The following is a 25685-nucleotide window of genomic DNA, read 5'->3' as shown; positions in this document are numbered from 1 at the left end:
ATTACTTTCACATTGGGGGTTAAATACCATCAAAATACATGCGCTTCGAAGTATTAAAAGCAACTGGATGATCCGTCATCGTGGGAGAATTGCAGCTCTCAAGACTTTGTCCTTCTCGCATCTCTCTCTCTTACACACATTGACACATACACACACACAGCCTTGAAGTACAAAGCCCAGATATTGGTCTGGATCAAATATGCAACTCCAAATGAGCTCGGAGAAGGAGGAGAGCATTTCTCAGAGATTAAAAGCAACACGTTTTCCAAATTGCTACCAGACACTTAAGAGATCAATGCCTTTGCGCTTTGCCAGCCAGAAGGGAAACATCCTTCATGCTACCAAACTGGGACGGGTGGGTTTTGTGGATGGCAGCAATGGTCTCTGAACTGCTGTGACATCCCGATTAATAATAATAATAATAATAATAATAATTTTTATTTATATGCCACCTCTCTCACATGTTTATTGGTAAGAAGCAGCATGCTGGCATATGCTGCTTTGTTGCACCCAGTTGGTCCCCCCTTGTTAGCGGAGATGGTTGAAGGCTTGAATCCTTTTGGTGACTTAACACTGGTATGAGTTCCAGTTTTAGTAAAGTAAAGACTTTTCCAGGCATGAGGTATTCCTTGCAATGCTTTTACTCTGGCAGTACAATTCCAATATACTGGCCAGTGAATAGGAGCAGAGAAGTTGCACATGTGGCCACAAGGCATCCTCTTGGATGTCCATCTAGGATCCATCCACTGAAGATGGGTCAATAGATATATAGTGTCTAGATCAAGGGAAGTAATAGTGCTTCTCCATTCTGCTTTGGTCAGGCCTCACCTGGAATAATCTTGGGTCCACAATTCAAAAGGGATATTGAAAAGCTGGAGCGTGTCTGAGGGAGGGCAACCAAAACGGTGAAGGGTCTGGAAACCATGCCCTATGAGGAGAGACTTAGATAACTGCTGGGGATGTTTGGAGAAGAAATGGTTAAAAGGTGATAAGATAGCCCTGCTTAAATATTTGAAGGCGTGTCATATTGAGGATGGAGCAAACTTGTTTTCTGCTGCTCCAGAGATTGGGACACAATGAAATGGATGCAAACTACAGGAACAAGAATGACCCAAGAAAGTGACTCACAGGAGGCCATCCGGGTTCCTCTGCTGAACTCCAGATCCTGTTCGGGTTCTGCTGCAACGTTTGTCGTTCAGGTTCAAAGCAAGACAGAAAAATATATCCACCGGTTAGACAGGCTCTGAAACTTGCTCTGCTCCGGTTCCCAGCAAGGAGCCGTTAAAGAGTCTCATTTGTTATAAGTAAGGACCAAATCACTACTTGGAAGAATGCATGAAACAACAAAGAAAGAATAATTGCGATGCTGGAAGGGAGGCCTCCAGCTTGTTTTCAGTTTGTGCCTCTTCATGAAAAACTTGTTTGTACTCTCAGCCTTGGAAGTAAGCAGCTCTTTTTGTGCCCACCATTGACATTTCTCATTGCTCAGGTAGTGGGAAGAGGGCATATGTGCAGAATTAATGCGGTTTGACACCGCTTTAACCATCCTATGGAATCCTGGGATTTGTTGTTTGCTGTGGCGCCAGAGCTCTCCGACAAAGAAGGCAAAATAGCGGATGAAACGACAAATCCTAGGACTCTGTAGCATTCAGCCATGGCATTTGAAATGGTGTCAAACTGCATTAATTCTGCTGTCCGGATGCAAACTCAGAATCATCAAACTGAAGAGTTGGAAGGGACCCTAAGGACCATGTAGTCCAAGGTATTTGAAATGGTGTCAAACTGCATTAATTCTGCAGTCTGGATGCAAACTCAGAATTATAGAATTGAAGAGTTGGACCATGTAGTCCAGTGATGGCGAACCCATGGCACACATGCCAAAGGGGGCACTCAGAGCCCTCTTTGTAGCCACGTGCGCTGTATCCCCAGCATGGAGTTCGCCACAGTTTGTTACTAGAAAGCCAGAGGTACACGGCACTTTGCGATAAATAAGTGGGTTTTGGGTTGCAGTTTGGGCACTCGGTCTCTAAAAGGTTCACCATCACTGTCCATGGTATTTGAAGTGGTGTCAAACTGCATTAATTCTGAAGTGCAGATCAGCTCTTAAAGGGAATCCCGTCTCCTTTCTGGGGAAATTGCAGATGCTCTTAGAAGTCTGCTCCTCTTTCCTTGGCCCTTGCAAAGGTGGGCTGTTAATCATTTTTAATGCTCCCTTTTGGATGGACACTAGGGAGGCTGTAAAAGTTTATTACGCAGAGGAGGTCACCTGAAAATGATCGGGATCCTTAGGAAGGCCATGAAAAGTGGGGGGGGGGGGAGGTTGATTCTTCCCTTCACTTCAATTGGGAAGCTTATAAAAGCAATGCCATTTCCTGGAGGGACTCACTTACTCTGCAGGGTTTGTGGGTTTTACCTTTTTTTCTCCTTCAGACCCTCCATTCCTAGTAATTTCCCCCAAGTAATGGGACTCACGGCGACTGACATCTTATTAAAACAGTACCAGCAAACTAGTGGTTTGAGTGCTGGACTATGACTCTGGAGACCAGGGTTCGAATCCTGGCTTGGCCATGGAAACCCATTGGGTGACATAGGCATGTCACACTCTCTCAGCCTCAGGAGAGGGCAACGACAAACCGCCTCCAAAGAAACTTGCCAAGAAAACCCCATGACAGTTTCGTCTTAGGGTTGCCGTTAAGTCAGAAACAACTTGAAGGCGCACAATGAAAACAAAAAAAAACTTGTACTGATTGAAAAGCAGTGTGATACTGAACATTTTCCAACTGGTACAGCCTTGGGCAAGTCACACTCTCTCAACCTCAGGAGAAAGGATTTACAGTGCTATATACATAACGCGTAATAATAATAATAATAATAATAATAATAATAATAATGCAATGGCAAGCCCCCTATGAAGAAACTTGCAAAGAAAACCCCATGATAGTTTCCTCTTAGGGTCACCATAAATCAGAAACAACTTGAAAGCACACAACAACAATAAAGGTACCACTGTGTTGTGGATTTTGGATGTTATTGTACTCCGCCTTACCAGTGTCAGTGTCACATTTGCCATTTGTGAGTCCATTGTGCAACATAACTGTGTTGTGTGCCTTCAAGCATGACTCTGGATATGTACATTTGTATGTGTCCAACCATATAAAGCTACAGCGCCAGAAGGGAGGGAGAGAATCGATAAACTGATTGACCGGACGGTGTTTTAATCTTGCTTCCAAGTGTACCGTCCCCGCCATCAAACCGCTCTACTCTCCCCCTTCCTTGGGATTGACACAATGACATTTGCCACCGAGGCGAGAGCCGTCTAATGCGTACATGGCTTAGTAATGCTGAACAAGAGAGACGCAAAAGGGAGGGAAGGGGCAGAGATCAATAGCTGGCGATAAATGCCGGTAATAAAATATTGATGAGCAGGCAGTTTCAAATGGCAGCAGGGCACTGCATCAAAGATAGACTCATTCATTTATTATTGTATCGGAAAAGGCAATCTTGGATGGACCAGGGTGCGCCAAAGGTGTGCCATGGGATTCATGCAATTCCAGGGGCTTTTATGTGGCTCGCTGTGCCAAAGACCCTTTCCCCCAAAACTTGTTTTAATACAGTGGTCCCTCCACATTTGCAAGGGTTAGGGGCACAGGACCCCCGCAAAAGTGAGAAAACCACAAGTTAACAAAAACACTGTTTTTTTAACCTGAGACAACACCTCTCTAGAAATCTCTAGGACTTAATGGTTCTCAACCCTTGGCTCTCTAGATTTTTTGAGACTTCAACTCCCAGAATTCCTGAACAATGAGCATACTGACCGGGACTTCTGGGAACTGAAGTCCAAAACATCTGGAGGCCCAAGGGTTGAGAATCACTGCATCCTCTGGTGCAACTCTATGGTTATCATCTGCCAGACGTTGACCATGGAATCATGCTGGAGGACCTACAAAAATGCCTAGGGAAGTGTTTTGTTTAGGAACGTCTAGGTTCTCTATGGTCTATGGACTCTATGGTCAACTTCCGGCAGAGTTGCGCAGGAGGACCTAGAGATGCCTAGATATTAATCAGAATTGCAAATAATCAGATCTGCAAAAGGTAAAAGTGGTGGGCCAACAGTATCTATACAAAAATGCACACCTCGTCATCAATTCATTACTAATATGGAAGCACCAATAGACATAGAAGCAATATACTCAATATTCATATTGGCAATGTTATTACTGGTCTTTCCTAATGAATAATTGTCTCTCCTTGGTTGCAGCGCAAAAGAAGAGAATGGATTTCAAATCAAGGTAAATGAAAAAGAAGGATGTATATCATCTTGAAATGCATCGTTCCAAAACGTAATCAATACCACCCCATTTTGTTGCAGAATTACTTTCATGCATCCAATTTTTCTCATATACAGTATGTTAAGTTCACCATAATTGTTTTCGTTTCTTTCTCGGGATGTAAATCTTTGCTTGTTTCAGGCAAGTACAAATAATTTCCAAAGTTTTCTCCCAGTTGAGAGTTTCTCTGTGCGTTTGCAATGACTTTTTCACACACAGCAATTTTTTCAGCTAAAACATAGATTTGCACACAAAAAGAGCAACAGCGCTTGTTTCGTGCAAATAAAAGGTAACTTTTTTGTGTGTCCAGAAAATGGTATATTTTATGCAAAGAAAGAAGGAAAGAAAGAAAATTTCTTGCTTTCTTGGGAGTGCCTTCCTAGCGGCTGCTTTCCTGGCAGTGGAATACAATAGTTTGTATGATTCTAACTTTTGTGCTCAGTTGTATATCATTGAATTTTAGAATCTTTTCTATTTCTTTCATAAACACACTCCCCATTCTTAACCTTCTTCTGATTTCTTGGCTGCAGTTCCCATTGCTATCAATGTTTGATCCTGGGTATGAGAACTCTTTAACACTTCTATTTCCGCATTGTCTGGTTTGAATTTGTCCAGATTGTGCACTGACATTATTTTTGTTTCCGGGACAGACCAGCAGGAAGTGCGGTCCTCGAGCCAAGTCTAGGGTTCTGGAGCACACAGCAACCGCACGCTCTGGAACCCTAGGACAGTGATGGTGAACCTTTTCGAGGCCGAGTGCCCAAACTGCAACCTCAAACCCACTTATTTATTGCAAAGTGCCATGTCCCTCTAGCTTTCTAGTAACAAACTCTGTGCTGGGACGATGGCACATGTGCCCACAGAGAGGGCTCTGAGTGCCACTTCTGGCACACATGCCATAGGTTCGCCATCACTGCCCTAGGACATGCGGGCGCTGCCGTCATGGCGGCCTCCCATCCACACGTGGGCTGCCATCATGATGTAAGTGACATGCAGCTTATAGACGTTGCTGCACATCGTTTACATCACCAATGCACCAATGGTGCCTTTAAAAGAACCCGAGTTCTTTTTACTGCGGAGGGACACCATGCGGTTTGGTTGCTGCAGCATCCCTACGGAAGAAAAATGGATGCTTCCAGCCCACCCTTTCAGGGCAGTATGTACGTTTATGTTCACCAGCTGGCTTGCCTTTTCACTTTCTTCCTTGATCTTCCTTAGTAGTTGATCCAGGTGTGGTGACATGTCAGCCATGTTTAAATATGTGAAAGAATGTCATATTGAAGAAGGAGGCAAGCTTGTTCTCTGCTGCTCCAGAGACTAGGATATGGAGCAATGCATTCAAGCTACAAGAAAAGAGATTCCACTGAAACACTAGGAAGAACTTCCGGATGGCAAGAGATGTTTGACAGTCTCCTTCTTTGGAGGCTTTTAAGCAGAGGCTGGATTGCCATCTGTCAGGAGGGCTTCGATTGTGTATTCCTGCATGGCAGAAAGGAGTTGGATTGGATGGCCTCCAAGTCTGTGGTTGTATCATTCTCTTCCATCCATTGAAATGAATGGGAACTCAGAGACAGCACTATTGATTTCAGTGGCAAGTGACCGAGGAAAGGTTCCAAACAGATTGAGATCATTTTGTGCATCGGTGTGTGTGTGTCATTCCCTTTGCAACACCCCACCAGCCCCCATGCTCTCTGTACATTGGTGCATTTCAAGCAAATAAAACGGAATCACCATTTGGCTAGCGGATGTTCCCTTATTTAAAACATGCCTCTCCGATGTCCTACGATGCCTTTTAAAGTATTCTGGCAAAGCTGAGTTTGGCTTTGAAGATGCAAATTGCAAAATATCACAGCCCCCTATCTGCCTTCCCCATATCCCCCCCTTTGCCCCCCACAAAACCCATCCCAAATGTGCTTCCTGTTTAAAAAGGGACGGCTGTATTTATTTATTTCGGGACAGGGGAGATCTGTTTAAAATTCCCCTTTGCAAGAGTCCCTTTGCATTGCGCATCCATTTGTCCTCCTGCTTCCCTTCCCGGTTCACTGACACACAGCCTTGACATCAGCCCTGGACATCTGTTTTCTCTGATCAAGGAAGGCCTGCTGGACCTCTCCTTCCTCTGTCCTCTCCTGCTCTTTTGCACCCTTAAAAGACAGCAACAAGGCTGATGGAGACCCTTTTTGTCTTTCCAGGGAGTATTTTATATATGGAAATGGCACCAGATGCTACGGAGGGGGGGGGGGGAAGGCCCCCATTGTGGCTCTTTAAACGCAGCATTCTTTTTCATCTTTTTAAAAGCTACGTACGACTCCTTTGGTGTACAAAAATGTTGTCTTCCATTGTTCTTGGCCTAATTATTGTTGCATGGTCCAATTATTGCTTCGGGGGTCAGGGGCCTTGCCTGTCCAAAAAAGAATTGGATCCTCTTGGTTTGCCCCCCAAATAGAGGGGGCCCACTGAATAAATGGCTGAATGGTGATACAACACACTGGTGTGTTTGTGTGTGTGTCTATAGGTCTGTACAGAGCGGCACTTTATGCCGGCATGTACACACGGTGAGGGCTGAGCGTCCGCACGCTCTGAGCCCTCACTGAGCCACCTGGGCGCCATCTTGGTGCGCGCCCATCCACACGGTGTGCACCATGATGACATCCCTTGGGTGCAGTGCCCAAATGGCGCAGCACAGAAAAGACATCATCGTGGCACACCGGCATGCCTATGGCGTCCCTTCCAGAATGCAAAAAGAATCTGGGTTCAATTGACTTCTTTTTGCTCCTTCCAGAGGCCACGGCGTGTGGTTGCTGTGGCCTCCATCCAGGGCACAAAGGGCGGCATTGAGCCACCCATATGTACAGTCCCTGTGTGTGTGTGTGTGTGTGTGTGTGTGTGTGTGTGTGTGTGTGTAATGGTCATCATGATGGACCAGTATTCTGCATCATGTACTCAGCTGTTATTGTTATTGTTATTGTTGTGTACTTTCAAAGTCATTTCCAACTCATGGCAACCCTATCATGGGTTTTTCTTGGCAATATACTACTACTACTACTAATAATAATAATAATAGTAGTAGTAGTAGTAATATCTTGCTCTTTGGGGTCATATGTGGCCCTGGGACTACTTGATTCCCACCTTGCTCTAGTCTTCTCCAAATTAATCAGGCTTACACTAAAACCCCTCTAGAGTTTCACTCCAAATTCATTTCAGTGTCCACCTTTGGGAGAAATGCTAGTTTTGTGTGGTCCTCCAGTTGTTGGACTGCAACTCCTAGCAGCCCTAGCTAATGGGGGAAAATGTTAGGAATGGCAGTCGACCGCCATCTGGCCACACAATTCCCACTCCATACTAGGCTGGCTGCCCCATTTGCAAGGTCTATACCTTCTCTGAAATGACTTAGGGTGGATCTACACTGCAGTTCTGATACGACTTTAAGTGTTTGTAGCTCCATACTATGGAATCCTGAGATTTGTTGTTTTGCAAGACCTTTAGCCTTCTCTTCCAAAAAGCATCGGTGCCTCACCAAACTACTAATCTCAAGTTCCTGTAGGATGGAGCCGTGACAGTTAAAGTGGCGTCGAACTGCATTATTTCTGCAGCGTAGATGCACCCTCCATGCTCCTTGTCGCTGAGCGTCAACCTACTTGCGGCATTTTCTTGCAGGAGGGTTAATTCCTCCGAGGCGTAAATGAAGATCCACCAGACTATGAGAAGCATCAGCAATGTGATAGATGGTCTTCTCCTTTGCTGGCAAGATTTATGAACGCAATGAAACAAAGGAAAGTACGCCATGTATCAAAGTCGCAAGGACATGCAGAGCAGCCCTATGAATAACACAAAGAGTTTTGTTTCTGGAGCGTTGAACAAGCCACAAATTTTCCTTGCAGGAAGCTGTCTGCAAAAATGGTGAAGTGGTTACTACAACTCTGTTGGGTGGAAAGTTTCACTGATGTCCTGCATAACCTAAGTTAGTTATGAATGTAAGGCTGCGTCTGCACTGCAGAATCAATGCTGTTTGGCACCGCTTTAAACTGCTGCAGCTCCATGATATGGCATTCTATAATTTGTACTTTAGCGAGATATTTAGCCTTCCCTATCTTTGGTGCCACAGCAAACTACAAATTCCATAGGATGGAGCTATGGCAGTTAAAGTGGTGCCAAACTGCATTAAACCTGCAGGACAGATTAGACTAGAGTTTGTTCATCCTCCATTATATAGTTTGTATTTTTCTCTCTCTCTCTCTTCCCTGCATGAAGAGCCCAAGTTATGGAGCCTCTCACCAAATAATATGATATTGCCTTTAGTTGAGCCAGCATGGCATAGCGGTTTGAGAGTCGGACTACGTCTCTGGAGACCCAGGTTTGATTCCCAGCTCTGCCATAAAACTCACTGGATGATCTTGGACAACTTCTCAGCCTCAGGAGAAGTCAATGGCAAACCTCCTCTGACCAAATCTTCCCATGAAAAACCCATGATAAATTCAACTTAGGGTAGTCATAAGTCAGAGCCGAAGGCACACAATACTCATATCTATAAGTAAACTTACTTCATATGTTTTTACTACGGAGGACTAAGCCTGATCAATCCAACCAGAGAGGTGGGATATAAATAAATTATTATTATTATTATTATTATTATTATTATTATTATTATTATTAACCTATTGGTTCCAATGGTTCCCAAACCTTGTTCCTCCAGGAGCCCCAAACCAGCTTGGCCAACAGTCAGGAAATCTGGGAGTTGACGTCCAAAACATCAGGAGGACCAAAGTCTGGGAACCTTTGTGTTAGACCTTGTGTGGACATGCGCATAGGACTGGTTGTTGCTCACCTTCTGCTCAGGAGATCCACCACTGTTTCTCTCATTCCCCTCAATAACATTGTAATGAATGAGACTGAGGTTGACTTCCTTGTTTATTCTTGGCTGCAATGTGCTGCCGCAGTAGAATATGAACCAGGGAACGTATTAATAGCCTTTTGTGTCATAACTGTTATCTATAGTACAGAGCCTGGGTACGAAGCATAACAAGTAGCAACTTTTGTTGGTTAAATAGAATGTAATCTCACTTTGCACTCAGTACCTTCAATGAAAGCAGCCCTGTCGAGATTCTGATAATGATGCCAATTTATTATTTTTGTTCCCGATCCATTAATTAATGGAGATAGCTTGCAGATAAGATTCATTGCCTAAGGCACATCTTTAGATCCTGGTTTAGCAAAGATGTTTTGCCCCAGGCAGAGCGATATAGAAGGAGAGGAACAGGAAAGCTGGAGGGATATTGAATTAAGGAGACGAGAAATTGTTGCTTGCTGTTGTTGTGTACTTTCAAGTCGTTTCGTGGCACAATTTGTGGGTTCGCCATGGCTTTCCTCTGAGGCTGAGAGAGTGTGACTTGTCCAGTAGGTTTCCATGGCTCAGTGGCGGTACTTGGTTAAAGCAAGGCAACACCAAAGTGGAATCACATCGCAAAGTTGTAGCATCTTTCTCTCGAATGAGCCTTTGCTTCCCTTTCTCTCTCTCTATATATATATATATGATTACAGAGTACATTAACATGTTGACAGTATGTTTTAAAACAAAAGCGTCTCTTAAACCCGGCTCTTCCTTTTATGCAAACCACATCTATAAAAAGTGCATTAAAAATTGGCCGGATCGCCACGATCTCACTTAAACCGCCTCCGATTTAAACAGGGACAATTTGGAGCCTTCCGCTAAGGAAGACCAGGACTATTTTATGAATGCCCATGGCATTAATGTCCTGGAAAGAGACAGGCCAGGCCTGTGAAAACCTTTTTCTCCCCCCAAAAAACTCCATCTTTAGAGGAGTGACAAAAGCTCTCCTGTTATTTTGCATGGAAAATCAGAAAAACCCAGAGCATCTGGAATGATAGGGAAGACTCTGAAATGGACTCCGAAATGGAGCTGAACCATTGGACCAATGGTTGAGTCAACACATAGGTATATTCAACTTATTCTGCGCAAAACTCACAAGTGGTATTTTTGGGCAGGGAACAGAGTTTTCTGTGCATTAAATCAGATGTTTTTGCACAGAAAGTGCTGCTTCCTGCGCATAAAAATGCTGCAGTTGGGGACTTATTCTGCGACATATCTCCATAAGTCAGAAATGACTTGAAGACACAAAACAACAACGATGACAGAGAATCTGGGTTCCTTCCATGTGCTTTTTAAGGGGATGCTAAAAGCCATGCTTCTGAGTGCACATGTCCATGGATGCACATGCTTCATTCCCAGCCAGAAATCTTTATATTTTGTGGTTGCTTCACCGACCCAACTCAGAATACCATTCTCTCCAAAGGGCTGCATGCATTTCCCCATCCAGCCTTTTCTACTTTCATAGCTTTGCTCCTGAAAGGAGTTATCTTTATTTTCCCTTTCTACGCTCCTCTCAGTCTATTTCTTCATTGCTGCCATTGATCAATTCATCTATTGGTCTTTCTTCATATTCTTCCTTTCTGGCTTGTCCATTCTTCTTTTCAGGGTTTTAGCATTGGTTTCCATTCTATGGAGTTTATCACATGGGATGGATCCCATGCGGAAACTAGATTTAAACTGGAAAAAGCCCACAAATGCGGGTTGTTTTTCAGACGACGTTAGCGTTAATGAGAATTAATGCAACATTAACCCAAATGGAAACTAGGCAAAACCCGCTCCTTTTTACTTTTGGATGCAAAGGCAGGTTTGGTCTTGTATTGTATTGTATGGTTTTGTATTGTATTGTATGGTTTTTAAGATGTTGTAACCCACCTTGATTCCTTGAGAAAAGGAGGGCTATAAACAAATCTTATTATTATTATGAGTAAATAAAAGAAAAGCGTCCAAATAAAATGAAACTATTCATATAGATCGAACAGCAATGGAAAAGGAGGAACAAAATGTTCTGGCTGACCAAACTTGATGGGAAGTTACCATAAGCAACTATGAATGATGTAAAATGCAAATGGTTCTTGCATCTTTGTGTTTGCGGATGGATTTATTGATGTGTATGACGCAGTGTGTTGTTTTTATGTCAATTAAATACTTTTGGAACAAGGAAAGAAAGAAATGAGTGTGGAGGGAAGACAGAAAAGACTCAACAAAGCTGACCAACCAACCCATGACAGACCAAAATCTCAGGAAATGGGATCCTTCACCAGTTCCTCTCCGATGCAAGGTATTTTTTTAGCAACAAATGATGAAATTCCCTGCTTTTCTGAGTCAGGAAGGGTGTCTTTTCCCTCTCCTTTGCCTGACTTTCACCCACGCATTGTGGACTAAACGGTCCCCTGATCAAAGCGGCTGAATATTGGGCACAAAGTAATGAATGCCCATCCATCCTGATCCGAAAAGGGGGCCCGCCGCACCCCAGCCGAGGAAGGCCTTTTCTTCCCAAGAGTTTTTTCCCAGCTTGAAACTCCACTGTCTGTCAACTCCAATGATACGGCCGGCCCTTGTTCGGCTTCTTTGCGCCGGATTGCTTTCTTTTATCTCCACATCGGGAACCAGCGATGGCAGGGGGAAGCATGCAATTCAGTAGAAAGAGCAACAAAATGAATACACACACACACACACACACACACACTAACATTATTACAGAAAGCAGAGGAAAGTTGGGGTGTAGCGGCAGGGGAGAGAAATGAGACTTTTGCAAAAAGGCAAATGCCAAAATCCAATAAGCAGAAGTTTCCGAAGCACACAAAAAGGAATTTTTGTTCATAAAGCTGCACAATAAAAAGACGCACAATGGAGTCAGACATCTGTCCCTGGGTTCAGATTTTGGGGCATGATTTTCGTGACTTCAGGTATAGCATACCATTGTTGAAAGCCATGATCTTAACCATCAAGCCTCTATGAACATTTTTTAGGATTGTACAGTGGGCTAGTGCTGTGAGTAGATGGCTACTGAACAAGAATAATTACTCTGGATGTCCATAGCAAGGAGGGAGAACGTCATTCAAAGATCATGCCCTGAATGTGCTTACAGAAGCCCCTAATGCTGGCTTTTGTGTCTAAACCTTTTCAACTATTATGTGGACTTCCGGTTATCCAACCCTCTGGTTATCCAAATAAACTAGAAACCCCAGAACGCAAGGCCAATGGTCGCATGGGATTTGCACTCCAAAAACATCCGGAGGGATGCATGGCTCTCCCACTCGCTGCAATATAAAAGATAGGAATGGAGTGCCTAGTGGCCTTTGTAAAGGCGAAAAAGTGATTAAAATGAAAGTTTTTAAAAGCTATTCTTTCAGAACCGCGGCAAAAAAAAGGCCAAAATCTGCTTTTTGCAAGACCAGTAAGAAACAGCTGGATGTCACTTGTTTCCATCCAGAAAATATTTCTTCTTTCCCACCATGACATTTGGATTTTAAACTGCAAAGAGCAACACTTTATACGCTGAGGTTTTTTTGGTCATATTTGGAAAGGCTCGTTCAGTCTTTAATTTCTACCGGAACCAAATATCTCCAATTGAGAAGAAGAAAAAGAAGGAAAGAAAGGGCATGGGGGGGGGGGATATTTGCAATTGCTTTTTGCCTCTGTGTAGTTTTCATCCGGATCAAATGTTTTCTTCTTAAAAGCCAGAGGCCAGCTGCTTCTCAAAGGGCCAGCATCCTTCCGGCTCCAGATTTATTGCAGAGAGCAATCATTGCCGGCCATCCATTGCTGAGCATGCCAACATCTCTCTGCCCATGGAGTAGCTGAGCACTTTGCTAGAACATTGAGGTGACACCTGGAAACTTGGCAACCTTACACAACTTAACGCACATTAAGATGCATCTTCTTGTTGTTGACTGCCCTTGAGTCGATCTCAACCCATGGTGACCCTGTGCATGAGACATCTCCAAGGCCTCCTGTCCTTTGCTGGCCATAGAATCATAGAGTTGGAAGAGACCACAAGGGCCATCCAGTCCAACCCTCTGCCATGCAGGAAATCCAAATCAAAGCATCCCCAACAGATGGCCATCTAGCCTCTGCTTAAAGACCTCCAAGGAAGGAGACTCCACTACACTCCGAGGGAGTTTGTTCCACTGTCGAACAGCCCTTACTGTCAGGAAGTTCCTCCTAATGTTCAGGTGGAATCTCTTTTCCTGCAGCTTGCATCCATTGCTCCGGGTCCTAGTCTCTGGAGCAGCAGAAAACAAGCTTGCTCCCTCCTCAATATGACATCCCTTCAAATATTTGAACAGGGCTATCATATCACCTCTTAACCTTCTCTTCTCCAGGCTAAACATCCCCAGATCCCTGAGTCGTTCCTCATAGGGCAAGGTTTCCAGACCTTTCACCATTTTAGTCGTCCTCCTTTGGACACGCTCCAGTTTCTCAATGTCCTTTTTGAATTGTGGTGCCCAGAACTGGACACAATATTCCAGGTGGGGCCTGACCAGAGCAGAATAGAGTGGCACTATAACTTCCCTTGATCTAGACACTATACTTCTATTGATGCAGCCTAAAATCGCATTGGCCTTGTTAGCTGCCGCATTACACTGTTGACTCATGTTCAACTTATGGTCTACTTGGACTCCTAGATCCCTTTCACACGTAGTTTCATTCAGCCAGGTGTCCTCCATCCTATATCTGTGCTTTTTGTTTTTCCGCCCTAAGTGCAGTACCTTACATTTCTCCATGTTGAATTTCATTTTGTTAGCTATGGCCCAGTTTTCTAGTCTGTTCAGCTCATTTTGAATCTTGATCCTGTCCTCTGGTCAGTGGAGGTCCTGCAAATTCATACCCATGACCTCCTTGATAGAGTCCAATAGTAAATTATGGCTGACAATAAGGTTCAATAAGCCTATACAATAGTTAATGCCCTAAGACAGTGATGTCCAAACTCTGGCCCTCCAGGTGTTTTGGACTTCAGCTCCCAGAATTGGCCAAGGTGGCTGAGGCTTCTGGGTGCTGAAGTCCAAAACAACTGGAGGGCCAGAATTTGGACATCACTGCTCTAAGGCTAAACACATTTACCCTAAACAGACATTTTCCAGTTGGGAAGGTGATCTGGGGAGAATGCATCCTTTGATTTCAACCTTTGGATTTGATTTAATCCTTGGGAAAAGTGATATATTTGATAACAAAGGCCCAGTACAGACCACTGGTTTGTGGCAGCCTGGGGCCAATTCTAGGGTTCTGGAGCGTGCAGCATCTGCATGCTCTGGAACTCTAGCACATATGGACGACACCACCTTTATGCAGAGCATGTGCGTGATGCAAGCACAGCGCCGTGTCCACACCTCCAGGCGCCGCACTTCCATCATGGTCGGGTCACAGTGCGCCAATGGCACACTTATGGCTGATGACGGTGTCCGCGCACGCCAAGAAGAACCTGGTTTTTCTGGGTTCTTTTTGGTCTGGAGGGATGCTGCACCGTTTGGCTACTGCGGCGTCCCTCCGGAGGAAAACTAGGGTGCTCTGGAGAGCCCCAAAATCAACATTAATCTTGCTCCCCCCCCCATAGGACCCATTTAATGACACCTAGTGCCTAGGTTTCCTGAACCTTTATGTTCAGGTTTCCCTTTACTTTAGGTTCAAAAATAGGGGAAAAATCAATAGTGTTTCACTTCTTGTGAGTGTGCAAAAAAAACAAAAACCCCAACAACTCCTGATCAGTAATTTTATGACCTGAAGGTCATGGCTTTTGAAAGCGGAGGTCTGCGCTGATGAATCCGCCGTGTTCGACTCTCTGGTACAAGATCTTTCATTGTCTTCAATCAAAGCCCTGGAAATGAATACCACCTGTACGCCCATATAGTTACAACGTCAATAAAGTCCATTATAATTATACACCGCTTGATGAGAAACGACACGTCAAAGGGGGCAACAAGCTTGTTTTGGGCTCGGTTCAAGGGAAGGGGGTCTCTGCTTGGCAATCGGGTATCGTCTCTTTAGGTCCGATTTGGCTTGGTTAAACATGGAAAGACCTCCGATGTGGAATGACAGTTGCTCATCTCCCATCTATTACCCATGCAAAAACCTATTTATTCTCATTTCCATTCCATCAGATATAAAACACTGGCAAAACCAGCACCCATTTCTACAGAAGAGTCTGCCGGACTGGAATGATCTCCATTTAGGATAAACCTTTTTGCCTTTTCATCAGACTGTGCTGCAAAAGCAAGAATCGAGCTCCTTGCCATTGAGTCCAACCAGCCACTCTTTGTATTCAGAAAGAACAGAAGGGAAGAAGAAAGGAAAAGAAAAAAGAGAGAACAGATCAAATTGCCAGTGTATGAAATGTTTCCGGCTATGGATTTTCCCCCGCCCCTATTATCTTCCTCTTGGTTTGAAGGTAAGCATATGGCTTTCATTGCCTTTCGCTGATAGATAGCAAAGGAGATCAAATTAAAGAGGGGGAGAAAAAGCCTCATCCAAAAGGAGAAAATGCACACTGTTGAAGAATAGTGGTGCATTTTACAGGCTGCATTCACAAGCAGCAGGTGAGCAGCAACCAGTCCCATAGCACCACCACTACCGCCATTTTGTTTTTGCTAGTCGTTTCTGACTTTCAGTGACCCTAAGGCAAACGTATCACGGGGTTTTCTTGGCAAGCTTTGTTCAGAGGAGGGTTTGTCACTGACATCCCCCGAGGCTGAGAGAGTGTGACTTCTTGCCCAAAGTCACTCAGTGTGATTACATGGCCCAGCCAGGATTCGAACCCTGACTCCCAGAGCCATAGTCCAACACTCAAACTACTCTGGCTAAAATTATTTTATGTATTTTATTTAAATAAATAAATATAAATACATTATATGGCCAAGCCCTGGGTCCCCTATTGGGATACAGGCAGAATATACATTGAATGAAATGGTCCATAGAGATGCTACTATGAAATGCTGCTGGCCCTTTAAGAAGTCAGGGGTGGGAGGGGGGCAAGGAATACGAGTACAGTATGATCCTGAAACTTTGCTCAGCCGCCGAGCTTGCGCATCAGGAGCATTGAGGTTTGCCCACTCAAGGTAGGCAGAGGGGCGTGGTTTCCGCAGCCGCCGCGCCTGCGCAGTGTGAGCCTTGGCGTTTGCCCATTCAAAATAGGGAGGAGGCGTGGCTGCCACATCCGCCGCGCCTGCGCAGTAGCAGTGTTGGCTTTTTATGAGGCGAGGAAGGTGTGTCGAGTTCTGAGGAGAATTTTTAATGCTTTTAGTCTTTAAAAACCAGTGTTTTAAAGCTTTATATCCTCCTCTGAAAGGAGTGACTGGCAGAGATGTGTACAAACAAAGAGCTTCTTATATAAGAATATATTAAACATAAATGAAATAAAACAAACAAGTATATGAATCCTGCCCTCCCTCAGATCCAAATCTTCATTTATGAGGGAACACAAATGTCCCCCCAAAAGGGAAACGTGGACTCCCTTTTTGTCGCAGTGTTTCAACGTCAAAATACATTAACAGGCAATACAGGTTTATTTATGATATAAATTACACAAACACACAGAAGCACAAACGTGTATGTAGATAGATAAATAGATACTTAAAAGATCCATATGGGTCGATTTAACCAGTTTTGTTTTTGTTAGTGTAAGAGCCAGGTTCAACATTTCCAAGTGGCAGTTTGTGTAATCTATATAATCTATAATATGTGTGTCGTGTGTCCTATACTATATATATCTATATATATAGATATATCTTCTAGTTTTACTAATTAAAAGCCGTTTAACAGTATCTAGTGATATAAAATCCCCACTATATATATATATGTGTGTGTGTGTATTACTAATTGCACTCCTATATTCTACTAATATACTAACTCCACATATGTTGTTTTTGTGTATATACACGTATTATCTATCATCTATCTTCTAATCGTTCAGTTTTGCTAATAATAATAAATAATAATATTTAATAATTAATAATATTATAAATAAATATAAATTTCAAAACAAAGCAGCTTCAACAGTATCCCAGTGGACGTGTGGATGTGTGGGTGTGTGTGTGTGTGTATGTATTATATATATATATATATATATATATATATATAAAAACTGCCACCATTTATTATACTAATACATACGTTGTTGCCTAAGTTGGAAGCAGCTTCAACAGTATCACGTGGCAGCTATAACTAATAATAATACTAAGACTAATAATATAATAATAATAATATCATAATCCCACTATTTTTATATATACATGTGTATAATAACTGCCATATATATGTGTGTGGGTATGTATTATATACAAACCCCAAACCCCATATATATCTATATATATATATATATCTATATATATATTGGATCGTCCAAATTCTGCTAATTTGAAGTAGCTTCAACAGGATCCCGCCTATTCCTTGTGATTGGGCAAGATATAAATAAATCATTATTATTATTATCCAAGTTGCAGTTATATATATAAAATAATTCTCACTAATATATGTATACACACACATACGTATATACACACTATATATATATATATATATGGTTCCTCCAGTTTGTTTTGCTAATTTAAAAGCAGCTTCAAAAATTGGGACTCAAAGCAGCTTGCCATTGAAAGGAAGCATGCATTTAGAAACATACAAAAGTGGCCATTGAACTGACTTTAGTTGCCAGGATAGAACTGTCTTTGCCCTATCAATTTATTATTATTATTATTATTATTATTATTATTATTATTATTATTAATCATAGCATCATAGAATCATAGAGTTGGAAGAGACTGCAAGGGCCATCCAGTCCAACCCGATTCTGCCATGCAGGAAATCTAAATCAAAGCATCCCCGACAGATGGCCATCCAGCCTCTGTTTAAAGACCTCCAAGGAAGGAGACTCCATCACCCTCCAATGCAGCAGTATCTTCCTCCATCACAAAACCCTTTATGTCAAGAAGTTTCCCTTAATGTTGAGCTGCAATCTCTTTTTACCTGGACCTTGCATCCATTGCTCTGGGTCATAGTCTCTGGAGCAGCAGAAAACAAGCTTGCTCCCTCCTCAATATGGCATCCCTTCAAGTATTTAAACAGGGCTATCATATCACCTCTTAACCTTCTTTTCTCCAGGCTAAACATACCCAGCTCCCTAAGTCCTTCCTCATAGGCCTTCATGGTTTCCAGACCCTTCACCATTTTAGTCACCCTCCTTTGGACACATGGCTCCAGTTTCTCCACATCCTTTTTAAATTGTGGTGCCCAGAACTGGACACAATATTCCAGGTGGGGCCTGACTAAAGCAGAATAGAGTGGCACTATTACTTCTCTTGATGTAAATAAACACTAGACTTCTATTGATGCAACCTAAAATCGCATTGGCCTTGTTAGCTGCCGCATCACACTGTTGACTCATGTTCAGCTTGTGGTCTACTTGGACTCCTAGATCCCTTTCACACATATTACTCATTCAGCCAGGTGTCCCCCATAATCCTATATCTGTTCATTTCATTTTTCTGCCCTAAGTCCAGTACCTTACATTTCTCCGTGTTGAAATTCATTTTGTTAGCTTTGGCCCAGCTTTCTAGTCTATTCAGGTCATTTTGAATCTTGATCCTGTCCTCTGGGGTATTAGCTATTTCTCCTAATTTGGTATCATCTGCAAATTTGATAAGTATGCTCCCAATTCTGTCATCCAGGTCACTGATAAAGATGTTGAATATTACACTTTATTTATATAGCGCGAATGGCCACAACTTCATGCAAGGCATCCTGGTAATTGTAGCTTTGGGAAGGCTACGAAACCTCTCTAACATAATTTTTCTTTTTCCAGTTGAATAATAATAATATAATAATAATAATATGCCGAGGAGAGAATGCAAAATTCCATTAAAACCCGCTACAAAGCTCTTGTTGGTGTCGGTGTCACTGTTTTGGTTTATCATCTCAAAAGCCCTTGCAAGAAGAAGCCAGTTCTTTCCTTCCAAATCTCATTATTATATGCAGCCAGAGATGGAGGGGAAAGTTGTAGTGATTCCACGTCATTTAATGTTAAGAGTTCACATGCAACACTTTGCAACTATAATGGCCTTTTAACTGCCTCTTTGCAGGAATCAGATTCAGTCTTAAAAACAACAACGGCTAATCCATTTTCAATGGGCGATGAATTATTTAACACTGTATTTGGGAGGATGAATTGATAAGATGTCTGGGAGGCATAACTGGGGAGTATCTTGCCTCACTAGACAGCTGGAAGCTTCCACGTTTTCCTTCCAAGTTAGAAATGTTAAATATGAGAGTAAAATACCTTAACAATTAAAGAATTTTATAGGGTTAAAAGGAAAATAGACTAAAAGGAAAGACTTTGACAGTCTTGAACCAAAGGAGGTGTTTGCTCCTATGTATGTTTTATTTAAACACAATGTCAAAGTTGTGTTTGCTATGTGTTATCTCTCCAGACAGGGAAGCTAGCTTCGTGAATATTGATAGCCATTCATGTGTTGTTGTTTTTCCAGATAGAAGACACCTATGCGGATAGTCTGATGAATGAAAAGTAAAGAAAACAAGCAAAAAGAAGAGTCTTCATATCAGTCAATGTGTAGAAATATAGAAACAGGTTGCAAGGATATTCCTTACAAAACGCTTCCAGGTTTGTTGTTGCTGCTGCTGTTATTTTCCACCTTTTCCCTAGGTGTATCTCCACTATAGAAATACATGTATCCTTCCATATTTGCGGCTTTGATATTTGCGGATTTGAGTGGTCACAAATTTGATTAATATGTTGTCTCTAGGACCATCTAGGTCCTCCAGCACAACTCCATGGTCAACTTTAACTGAAAGTTTGCACCGAAAGAGCTAGAGATTCCTAGAGAGAATACTCTACTAGGCCTTTGTAGCTCCTCCAATGCAACTCCGTGGTCAACTTTATTCAAAGGTTACACTGAAAGACCTAGAGATTCCTAGAGAGAACACTCTACTAGGCCTTTGTAGCTCTCCAGAGCAGTTCTATGGTCAGTGTCTGTTGGACGTTGACCACAGAGTTGCCCTGGAGGACCTAGAGATTCCTAGAGAGAATACTCTACTAGGCCTTTGTAGCTCCTCCAGCGCATTTCTATGGTCAGTGTCTGTCAGACGTTGACCACAGAGTTGCAATGGAGGACCTAGAGATTCCTAGAGAGGTGTCCTCTCTGGTAGAAACATGGTGTTTTTGTTATTTGTGGTTTTCCATATTCACGGGAGTCTTGTGCCCCTAATCCTAGGGAATATGGAGGGACAAGTGTAGTCCAAGAGAAACAGCTTGCAAGAACATTCATTACAAAAAGCTTCCAGGTTTGTTGTTATTGCTGCTACTCTTATTTTCCACCTTTTCCCTAGGTCTAGGTGTATCTACACTATAGAAATAATGCCATTCATCACCGCTTTAACTGCCATGGCTCCATCCTACAGAATCCTGGGATTTATAGTTTTGTGAGGCACCAGCATTCTTTGGCAGCGAAGGATAAAGACCTGGCGATGCTACAAATCCCAAGATTTCCTGCAGCAAGGGAGCTATGTGCTCCATGTCGCAATCCGCAGTCATCACTGGCTCAATTGTGATTCCTTTGCCAATGCACAAGGCTTGAGATTTGTAGCATCTCACAGTAAATACATTTTTTTTGCTTTACGTTCCGGTTTTAGAAATGAATGTTTTATCTTGTACCAGAAAGAAATCTGAGGACATGCAACACTCTGGGACTTGTTGATAATGCAGAGCTTTTTAAAGAGTCCCAACACTCAGTTATTCCTTTACAAAGTGTTTTGCTTTGCCAAAATTGGTTCCTGACATTCATTTCAGAAAGGGCCACCGACAGTTCCTTAATCCTTTTTTTTACCTTGTAAGAAGTAGCAAACCTCACTAGAATAAACATTAAGGAAGAGGCTGTGTAGGTGTTACTACTGATAGTGGGGAGGAAACAGTCAAATTCCTCCCTCTAGAAATGCATCCTCAGTGTCTGTATTAGAAATATACAGAATGCAAAATGCCTCTTTTGGGGGAAGATCATAATATATGAGACACAGTTGTTAAATCTATGTTGCCCTGTCTTTGACCATCTCCATGTTTTATTTTTCAGGAGCTGGTTCTGGGAATCTGGGTCTCTTCAAGCCACTCTGTGGCTGCATCTGCACTGCAGAATTAATGCAGTTTGATACTTATTTATCTGCCCTGGCTCAGTGCTATAGGTTTCTGGAATTTGTAGTTTTGTGATATATTTAAGCTTCTCTTTCAGGGAATTCTGGTGCCACAACAAATCCCAGGATTCCATAGGATGGCAGTCAAAGCGGTGTCAAACTGCATTAATTTTGCAGTGGAGATGCAGCGTGAATACTTAAGTTAGGATAGAAGGGAAGACCATAATGTGGCTTAACTTCCCCTTATCTGTTTCCTTGTTCTATCTATCCTTCTCTTTCTTTCTTGCATTTTATACCCCACTCTTCAGAAATGCTCTCAGAGCAGCTTACCAATTCTTAATATCGTGGAGGAAAGTTCTGATAGATAAGCTTGGTCTAAATCGGATACAATAAATGTTCTTCGTAGAAGAATGTCTACAAAGGAATGGGTTTTTCTTTTAAAATGTGGGCATGTAATAATATCCATTTCTCGTATTAATGTTCATTTCAGAATCCTTGATCTGTATGTTATCATTGCAGTGAAGATCTCCTCCGGAAACAAGCGTGATGCATTATATCTTTGTTAATTAAAACAACTTCTGTGTGGCTTGACTCAGTCATTTGTTTTGCTTTTGCTTTTGCTTTTGGAAAAAGGTCTAACATACTTTTTGTTCGCTTTCAGGTAGAAAGAATGGCCTATTCCATCTCCGCGCAACATTTTGTCGCCATTTCAGATCTGCACCCAAATCTCGCTCGTCCTGTAGGTCTTGGTGACATAAGTCCTTTTTGTTCTCCCGTGAAACTGTATATCACTATATTGTATTACTGCAAAATTATGTAATTGGTTTGCCTTTACATTCTCGCAGCATTGACATAATGATTAGGCGGACAAAGTATGTTAGCTTCTCTTTGTGTCTCCTTGGAAAGTGAAAACCGATGCTTCTGTTGACCACAGAGTGGGGATACCCCAACCATCAATGTTGACTGGACAATTCATTGACTTGAAGTATCAGAGGCTTCTTTGTGCTTCCTTTAAATAGATGTTGAGTTGATAATTTCCACAGAGTCTGTATTCTGCCTTCACAATGCATTGGGGATGTATTCTTTTGGGCTGCAGACACCAGATTGGAAGCTGGGAGCTCCTCTCACATGGGCAGCCCCATTCATGCAAAGCTTTCTTTGGCTCCCCTTGATGGTTTTAAAAGAAATGATAATTAAGGGGAGCAGAATATCCATCCCTGACTGTTATTTCACAACTATTAAGTCCTTGTTATTCCGACAGATGGGGTAGCGAGTGACCGTCAGAGGGCCTAGATATTGTGAGGTCGGTGCTTATGTGTAATACATATCTACACAAGGGTGTATGTGCAATACATATCATCCATTTCTAGACTTATACATGAGTACAGTATTTCTGCAATGCAGGTTCCATGTTTAGAGCAGGAGGTATTAATTGCGTAAATGTGAATTTTCTAAAAATACCAAAGCCTCATTTCATGGGACAAAATGTTGGCTGGTAATGATTCTAACTTCTGAGGGTGGCACTGGATCTCTTTCTACACTGTCATTGTGTGGCAGAGCATAAACCAGGATTATCAGACACAAACAGTTAGGAACCTTTGACTTAAGGGTGCATTCACTCTTCATTATTACAGCAGTTTGATCCCACTTTAACTAACAACCCCATCCAATGGAATCCTACTGTTTAGCAAGGGACTTCGAATTCTCCCTACAGCACCCATCCCCAAACTACAAACCTCAGCATCCCATAGGATGAAGCCATGGCAGTTGAAGTGGGATCATAGTTCTATAACTCTGCAGTGTGGATACACTCTTAGACCTCACAGTGCATTCCATCTCCTTGAACAGAGACAGTAATTACATCATGAAGCAAAAAATTGGAATTATAAGCTATATGGAAGTGTGGGTATGCTATTATTGTAGTTCTACTTTTCTCCCTTCATTTTAGATATGGCAAAATGATTGCTTACAGACAGGACTTGGATAGGTGTACTTGTGTGAACTGTGCAATCCAAATCCTATATACATTTGTTCAAAAGTTAGTCTTATTATTATGAGAGCTGGTGGGATGGAGTGGTTTGAGTGTTGGATTAGGACTCTGGGAGACCAGGATCCGAATCCCCACTCAACCATGGAAACCCAGTGGGTGATCCTGGACAAGTCACACTCTCTCAGCCTAAGAAGAAGGCAATGGCAAACCACTTTGGAATAAATCTGGCCAAGAAAACCATGAGTCAGAGCATCATTATATTCTGTAGGGTTCACTCTTGAATAAAGGGATTGTAGCCTAATTATTGTTAAGTACAGAGAACATTTGGCCTGAAATTCAAATATTATATAGCTAATAAAATAATAATGGGAACAAGACAATATGTTTGGGCACATCTCCCAGGGCTTTCACTGTTCTCCTTAATGCAAGTGGGATGTGTGCTATCAAATCATGAACTCCTTTGTCAATTTAACATAAAAGAAGGGCTGCAATTTCCTCCCCTATCAAAAGTTAGAGGCCATAGATTTCTTCAAGGCATGTTTCTTTGGTACGGAATTGGAAACACATGAACATTTCCAACATTTCTCTTGTGGGACGGGTTCATTTGGCCAGAGGGTTTTTATTCATTTCACAGCACTGCAAGATGAAGCATTAGAAAGATGAAGCATTAGAAAACGGACTGACCCAGAACGTAGTTTATGGTAGTTCAACTTGGTAAACAAATCTTGCTTTAATTTGGAAGGGAAATATGGTTTATTTAATGCCAAGACATGCATTTTGAAGGAACGTCGCAGGTAGGTGTGCGCGTTTAAAGTAAACAACTCCTTCCAGTAAATGAAACTCTACTGTATTACAGTATTACCACAATGGAATAATACATAATTGAGCTACTTTATCACTGTTCTAACTAGTGGTATAAATGCCAAGGCTCTGAAAGAGCTCAACGGTGGAAAGAAAAAATAACAAAGGTTTAGGAAAATGTCAGCACAAAGTATGGCAAACGGACACAGAGGTTTCTGTTTTCTCCTTTGAATAATAGGCCACAATTGCAAACTTACGTGTTTGGAAACCATTCTCTTAATATTAAGGCTTTTTATAAGAGGTTTAGGAAGAGATCTCACGCTTTTCATTCTGGAATTACGTAATTTCGCTTGGTCGGGATCTAAATGAAATAATATTGTACCGATAAAGTTTGGGAAGACTTTGAAACAAATACTGTTGTTAAGTAGAGTCTCGGGGCATAAAACGACATTTTTGATTCTGGGAACCAGCTCTCAGTTATCGGTAGATTTATGCACAGGATATGTTGCCATCTAATTCAATTACAGGGACTTTAGGAAGCAAAACATTTCGAATGCGGACTAATAGGCTGCACTTTAAAGAAAGAAAGCTTTTGGAGACTTGAGGAAATGATATTTCATTACACACATGCTCTGCGTGAACTCATCCGGATAAATGCAGAAAGAGTTTCCTTGCCCCATCTAGCGACTGAAAGGGACACAGGAGTCTAAGAGCCTGTTTTTCAACAGGCTTGGCATTCGTTCTGTTTGTGAGAAAAGTGCAAAAAGAAAGATAAATGGTAAAGATAAAATACTTGCCGCATGGAAAATCTTTTAAAAAATCACACCATCCCCTTTAAATAGTTCAGGATTTTATTCCCTCTCCAGTCTGAAATGTCCTCATTGCACTCCTTATTGTACACGTTCTTCTAATACAAGTAGCAAGAAAAGCTAGATATTTTTCCAGGTATGTTTTCTTAACAAACAGATGTTGATATTTTTTGGTATGATTTCTCATCTTTTGCTATAGAGAGGGCCCTATTTACACTGTTTATGTAGTAATGCTTCTGTAGGATAAGTGAGCCGAACTAGCAACAGTCAAGTATGCTTTTTATTAGGGAAGGAATACAAGCGAGTCTATGAAATCAAATCCATCCTGTACATCTGCATTTGATGTATTTATTCTGTAATCTCTTTTTTTCCCAGAGTATAATTGGCGTGGTGATTGGAAAAACAGATGCCAAAGGCTTCCCAGACAGAAAAAGTAAGTTCTTTTTAAGGGATTACATCTCTGCTTCTCAGGCTCTATCTTCTCCAGTGGTTTCTCTGATAGAGAAGTATGCGCACAATCTTTTGAGAATCTGCACAAACTATAAAATGTCATTGGAGCCTACGTAGCTATAAGGTGGGCATAACAATATGTTACAGGGGCATATCACCCCGAAAGTGTCTTCATCCTTTGCTGGTGTCTGTCTTCCCATTTTTGAGGGAAGAAGCCACTACAATACTAGTCATTCCCTTACTGTTTCTGATGAAAGAAGCATAACTTCATTCTGGTGAGAGAAGCATAATCA

At 42.2% G+C, this 25685-nt stretch overlaps 1 protein-coding gene across 4 annotated transcripts in view; it reads left to right on the top strand.

Moving 5' to 3' along the window:
- The first annotated feature begins 16327 nt into the window (after window positions 1-16327).
- Window positions 16328-25685, top strand: part of MEIOB (meiosis specific with OB-fold) — a 19421-nt gene continuing 10063 nt past the window's right edge. Inside the window, exons 1-4 of one of the 4 annotated variants that reach the window (XM_042437635.1) lie at window positions 16328-16415; window positions 19689-19822; window positions 22004-22081; window positions 25318-25375. In XM_042437635.1, coding sequence (XP_042293569.1) covers window positions 22013-22081; window positions 25318-25375 — 127 coding nt within the window. In that variant the 5' untranslated portion in view covers window positions 16328-16415; window positions 19689-19822; window positions 22004-22012. Of the gene's footprint in view, window positions 16416-19688; window positions 19823-22003; window positions 22082-25317; window positions 25376-25685 lie in introns of those variants that run through there. The other 3 variants (XM_042437633.1, XM_042437632.1, XM_042437634.1) reach the window with 3 other exon arrangements.

Source organism: Sceloporus undulatus, chromosome 8 (assembly GCF_019175285.1).
Source record: "Sceloporus undulatus isolate JIND9_A2432 ecotype Alabama chromosome 8, SceUnd_v1.1, whole genome shotgun sequence".
NCBI classification, from domain to species: Eukaryota; Metazoa; Chordata; class Lepidosauria; order Squamata; family Phrynosomatidae; genus Sceloporus; species Sceloporus undulatus.
The sequence above is the reverse complement of the archived record's forward strand: the minus strand, read 5'-3'. Positions and strand labels throughout refer to the sequence as shown.